Here is a 6,029-nt window from a genome sequence, read left to right as displayed (position 1 = left end):
AGGTTGTTGAGACATTAGATAAGAGGTGGAATGAGGTGTGATCTTGGCAAAGGTGGCCGGCTCAATTGCCTGGCCGACTCAATGGCCGATTACGTTATATAATTTATAATATATAGCAGCCTTATTAGCTACCTATAGGTTAGCAACCTAGTTGCGCACTAAAACTAGTAAATGTGCTATTAGCTCTGCGCCTTTATTAAGCTAATTAAGTCCACTCTTAAATTAGCTTTAATTAAGACCTAAACTCTAGGGTGTTGCTTATTGTTTTAGACTCCTAGGTAATCTTATCTATAGGGGGTAGTAGTAGAGTATATAACTGTATATTAAGCTTTAATATTACAGCCTCTAGGTTAAGTAGGACTAGGCTAGCGCCTCTAAATCCTCCCTAGATATTACTCTTTATAATTAAGGCGTTAAAAGCTACTTTAAAGCATAGCAAGAACCTAAGTTCAGTAACGTACTCCACAAGCATGCCGGTCACCCAAGTGTACCGGTCACTTTTGCTGAGACCACACCAAACTTTACTTTACTAACAATGCCTCAACGCAGCAACATGAAAAAGCTCTCTAATGAAGCAGACATACAGCTTGCTCTCCAGGCTATCCAACAAGACGCGACGCTCTCTCAGCGACGCGCTGCAGCAATCTACAACATCTCTCAAAGCACGCTTAGTGACCAACTTGCTAGAGCCACCCCACGCTGCGACTACACACCTAATACTATAAATCTTACAAAGAATGAAGAGGAGGTAATTGTCTAGCACGTGTTGAGGCTAGACGAGCGAGGATACTCGCCCCAGCTTGCTAATGTAGAGGATATGGCCAATTCTCTGTTTGCTGAGCGCCACCAGCCCTACATTGGCAAGAACTAGGCTGCCAACTTTGTTAAACGTCAGCTAGAGCTTAAAGTTAAATTTAATTGTAAGTATAACTATATAAGAGCTCTATATAAGGATCCTAAGGTAATTAGGGACTAGTTCTAACTAGTAGAGAATACTAAAGCTAAGTATAGTATACAAGATAAAGACACCTACAACTTTAACAAATCTAGCTTTATAATAGGCATTATATTAATAGGAGCTGTTGTTACAGGCTCTAAGCGTTAAGGGAGACTAAAGGCAGTGCAGCAGGGCAACTAAGAGTGGACTAGCATTATCTAAGGCATCTGCGCGAAGGGCTGGTCTATCCTACCCTTTATTATCTTCTCTAGCAAGCACCACCTCTCTGCCTAGTATAAGGAGCCTAGTATACTTAACAACTAGGTTCTTAATGTCTCTAACAATAGCTAGACTAACAACAAGCTTAGAGTTAAGTGGTTAAAGCACTTTAATAAGCACACAAAGGCGCGCACTGTTGGCAGCTATTAGCTGCTTATTCTGGACGGCCATAAGAGCCACAACTTAGTCGAATTCCACCAGTACTGCAAGGAACACAAGATTATTACCCTGTGTATGCCTCCACACTTGTCGCACCTACTACAGCTACTTAACGTAGGCTGTTTTTCTCTGTTGAAGAAGGCCTATGGCCGCCAAGCTGAGCGGCTAATGCGCAGCAAGATTACGCGTATCACTAAACTTGAGTTCTTGCTGTGCTTCAAAGCAGCTTTTGACGCCTTAATTATAGAGAGTAACATCTAGGGAGGATTTAGAGGTGCTGGCCTAGTCCTACTTAACCTAGAGGCTGTGCTATTAAAGCTTAAAGTATGGCTGTATATGCCAACGCCACCTACTGTAGACAATAGTACGTGGGAGTCTAAAACACTAAGCAACACCCTAGAATTTAGGTCTTAATTAAAGCTAATTTAAGAGAGGATTTAGAGACATGCTAATAGCTTGCTAATGTCTATAGTTAATGCTCTTAATTAGCTTACTAAAGGCGTAGAGCTAATAGCGCATTCACTAGTTTTAGTGCGCAACTAGGTTGCTGACCTACAGGCAGCTAACTACTCTAAAGGAGTTTAAGGCCCTTAGTGATAGGAAGAAGGCAAAGAAGAGGTCACGCGTTGATAGGAGCACTTAGTCTTTAAGGCGCTGTAGCATATGTGGCAAGACAGGGCACAACAGAACAACGTGTAAGAAAGATGCGTAAAGTACTATAGATTAGTATAATATACTGTGTAGCATAGTAGAATGCTGCTTTGTACTATAGTACTGCAAAGTAGTTATAGTGTTGGTGTGGTCTTGGCAAAAGTGACCGGTACACTTGGGTGACCGGCATGCTTGTGGAGTACGTTAATGCGCGTGATCTTGCTGCGCATTAGCCTCTTAGCTTAGCAGCTATAGGCCTTCTTTAACAGGGAGAAACATCCTATGTTACGCAGCTGCAGTAAGTGTAATAAGTGTAGAGGCATGCACAGAGTAATAATCTTGTGCTCCTTATAGTACTAGTAGAATTTAACTAAGTTATAGCTCTTATAGCTATGTAGGACAAGCAGCTAATAGCTACAAATAGCGTACACTGTTGTATACTTATTAAAGTGCTTGAACAACTTTACTCTAAGCTTATTATTTATCTAGCTATTATAAGAGATATAGAGAACCTAGCTGTTAGGTATACTAGGCTCTTTATACTAGGCAGAGAGGTAGTACTTACTAGAGAAGATAGTAAAGGGGGGGATAGACTAGCCCTTTACATTAATACCCTAGATAATACTAGTCTGCTCCTAGTTACCCTGCTATACTATCTTTAGTCTCCCTTAATACCTAGATCCTATAACAATAGCTCCTATAGATATAACACCTATTATAAAGCTAGATTTTTTAAAGTTATAGGTGTCTTTATCCTAGATACTATACTTAGCTTTAGTATTCTCTACTAGGTAATACTAGTCTCCTATTACCTTAGGATCCTTATAAAGGGCTCTCTTATAGTTATACTTTTAACTAAACTTAACTCTAAGCTCTAGCTAATGTTTAACAAAGTTAGTAGCCTAGTTCTTGCTAATAGGGGTCTAGTAGTGATTAGCAAGTAGAGAATTAGCTATATCCTCTACATTAGCAAGCTAGGGTGAGTAGCCTTGCTTATCTAGCTTTAGTACGTGCTAGACAATTACCTTCTCCTTAGTACTAGCTAGCTTAATTATGTTAGGCTTGCAATTGCGTTGTTAAGTAGTTCTAGCAAGTTAGTTACTAAGGGTGCTTTAAGACACATTGCAGATTATAGTAGCGTGTTACTAGGAGAGTATTACGTCTTTTTAGATAGCCTATAAGGTAAGCTGTATATTAGCCTTATTTAGAGGCTTTTTTGTGTTATTGCGTTAAGACATTAAAGGTAGAGTGAACTTTAGCGTGGTCTTGGCAAAAGTGACCGGCTAGCTTGGGTGACTGGCTCGCTTGTGGAGTACGTTAGTCTAAGCAACTATACCCTACCTTACCTATAGCCTTTCCAACTCTACCCTACCTATACCTATAGCCTGTGTGACCCTACCCTACCTATACCCTGGTCCGTGCGACCTATACCCTACCTATACCCTACTCTAGGTAAGGGGTACCCATCCGCCAGTCTAGTCTCCCCTACCTAAAATCACCGCAAGAGGCTGCAACTCGTGTTTACTAGCTAAATATGAATAGCACAATTAAAGCGTAAGACTCTATAACGTAGATTATCACCAAGCTAGCCATATCACTAAACTAGTCATTTTCTCTTAGCACAACTAACACAAGTTACTACAACTATAACTACTTACTATTAAATAGTGACCTAGCATACTGTGTGCTTGTATTAGATTTAGAAGATATTTCTACACCCTCCTAGCACGTTTGTGCGTTGTGTCTAGTCTTTCTATAGTTCCTATAGCGCTAAATAGTTAATTAAGCTCCTAGTTAACTACCTCTACCCTAAGTCTTCTTAGATGGCTAAGCTGCTACAGACACCTTAGCAGCTACCTGCAATACTGCTAGGCTATACTTAAGTGTGCTACTATGCTAAATCTACTTTCTCTTACGCAATTTTCTCTTAGTTATTACTGTAACGGTCTAGACTCTAAAGCTAAAGAAGAGCTAGAGCTAGCCGGTTACATTAGCTTAGCCGGCTTGGCTAAAGCTGGATATATATTATCTACGCAGTTAACTAGACATCTAACGTATTCCACCACCCAACAGCTTAAACCACCCAATAGCTTAAAATGTCTTGGCACAACTAACACTAGTTACAAGTTTCTATTTTTATTACTATTATACAAGGAGCCTGTGTACACTGTACTAACCTCTAATTTAGAAGTCTCCTCTACATCCTTTTTACACGTTCGCGCGTTGTGCCTAGTCTTGCTGCAGTTCCTACAGCGCTGTAAAGCTGGTTGGGCTCTCTCTTGATCACCACCACGACAAGCCTTCTTCGACCGCTCAGCGGCTATAGAGGCCTCTGCGGCCACCTGGGCTGCTGCCTCACCATACTCTATTGTGCCGCTATGCTGGATCCGCTTCCTTTTGCGCGATTTCCTTTTAGTCATCACTGCTAATTGCTCTTCAAGCTCAGTAATCTGGGCTGCTTAAAGCACGTTCTGATACAGCATAAGCTCGCCACCTCTAATAAGCTGAGAGAAGCCTGCCTGCGCAGTAATAGGAGAACAAGTAAAGGACTCGCATACAAGTTTTAATTATAATCTAAACTTATGTATATTGCTTAAGTCTTTAACTACTACAGCGTCTCTAGGAGGAGGGGTTCTAGTAGGGTACATAGCTGTACTTTAAGGCAATCTAATACAACCTGCGTGTTAAGAGGGATAAGTCCTAATACCTTAAAGGCCTTGTAATAGATTACCTCTATAAATATATTACAAAACACGTCTTTAAAGGCTAGTAGGAAGCCTTCTTTATTAATATAGAAGACGTGCTTATGTGCTAACGTAATCGGCCATTGAGTCGGCCAGGCAATTGAGCCGGCCACCTTTGCCAAGATCACACCTCATTCCACCTCTCATCTAATGTCTCAACAACCTGATCTTAGATTACTTCCTTGTGAGGATAGGATAATCCTTGCTATCTAAGCTATAAAATCTAACGCGTTAATAAGCTAACAGCGCGCTGCTGCTATCTATAACATTCCTTAATTAACCCTCTAAGACTAACGCGCTAAAACTACCTCACAACGCAATTCCTACCACGGCAGATCAAGGCTTACTAAGCCTGAAGAGGAGGTAGTTATACAATACATAAGGAAGCTTGACGCGTGAGGCTTTGCCCCTACGCTAAGCTACGTACGTGAAATGGCCAATTAACTGCTAGCTGCCTATGGTGGTAGTAAGGTTGGAGAAAAATGGGCTAGGCACCTTGTAAACTGGAAGCCTAAGATTAAGTCTTAGGTAACTAGACAGCGCGATCACTAGAGAGTCTTGTGCAGTGATCTAGCTATTATCAGCCCCTAGTTTAACCTTGTGCGCAACGTTAAAGCTAAATATGGCATCTAGGACTAAGATACCTACAACTTTAACAAGACTAGCTTCTAGATAGGTGTTAGAGGGTCTGTTAAGGTGGTAACAGCGTCTAAGAGGTGTCTTAAGCCACTTAGAGTCTAGCCTAGTGACTGTAAATGGGCGACGTTAATTGCCGCAATTAATGCTATAGGGTAGGTTATCCTGCCCTTTATTATCTTTAAAGCGAAGAACCACGACTAAGCCTAGTATTACAACCTAAAGGATTGGCGTATTGGTGTTAGCAAGAATGGCTGGACAACAAATGAACTAGGCCTAGAGTGGCTGAAGCACTTCATCCAGCATACAACAGCCCGGACAGTGGGTAGCCACCAGCTGCTGATTATTGATGGCCATAAGAGCCACAAGTCGCTTGCCTTCCAGGATCTGTGTGAGGAGAACAAAATTATTACTCTCTGTATACCTCCTCACACCTCCCATATCCTACAGCCACTTGATGTGGGCTGTTTTGCCCTATTAAAACGAGCATATAAGACAGAAATCAATGTCTTAGCAAATAGCTACGTCACTTACATTAACAAGAAAGCATTCTTAGCTGCCTTTAATTAGGTGTTTAATAAGGCGTTTTTATCTAATAATATCTAATTAAGCTTCTGAGCAAC

The 6,029-nt window shown here is 41.1% G+C and overlaps 2 protein-coding genes across 2 annotated transcripts; both read left to right on the top strand.

The window, feature by feature from the left end:
- Positions 1-553: 553 nt before the first annotated feature.
- On the top strand, positions 554-871 carry M421DRAFT_5314 (uncharacterized protein; the record flags this gene model as incomplete). The annotated part of the gene is made up of 2 exons (XM_033595084.1): positions 554-748; positions 800-871. 2 exons carry the CDS (start codon positions 554-556, stop codon positions 869-871), a joined length of 267 nt encoding a protein of 88 aa, XP_033448504.1.
- Positions 872-1,310: 439 nt separating this feature from the next.
- M421DRAFT_420796 (uncharacterized protein) lies at positions 1,311-2,055 on the top strand. The gene is made up of 2 exons (XM_033592600.1): positions 1,311-1,739; positions 1,810-2,055. The coding sequence occupies exon 1, from the start codon at positions 1,451-1,453 to the stop codon at positions 1,634-1,636; it is 186 nt and encodes a 61-aa protein (XP_033448503.1). The 5' UTR covers positions 1,311-1,450; the 3' UTR covers positions 1,637-1,739; positions 1,810-2,055.
- Positions 2,056-6,029: the final 3,974 nt, after the last annotated feature.

The sequence above is a fragment of the Didymella exigua genome (assembly GCF_010094145.1).
Source record: "Didymella exigua CBS 183.55 unplaced genomic scaffold M421scaffold_14, whole genome shotgun sequence".
Classification (NCBI taxonomy): Eukaryota; Fungi; Ascomycota; class Dothideomycetes; order Pleosporales; family Didymellaceae; genus Didymella; species Didymella exigua.
This window is presented reverse-complemented; position numbering and strand designations above follow the sequence as displayed.

Bases quoted from the DNA above. Each gene is read 5' to 3' on its own strand.
- M421DRAFT_420796 (XM_033592600.1), top strand. From the start codon at position 1,451: ATGCCTCCACACTTGTCGCACCTACTACAGCTACTTAACGTAGGCTGT.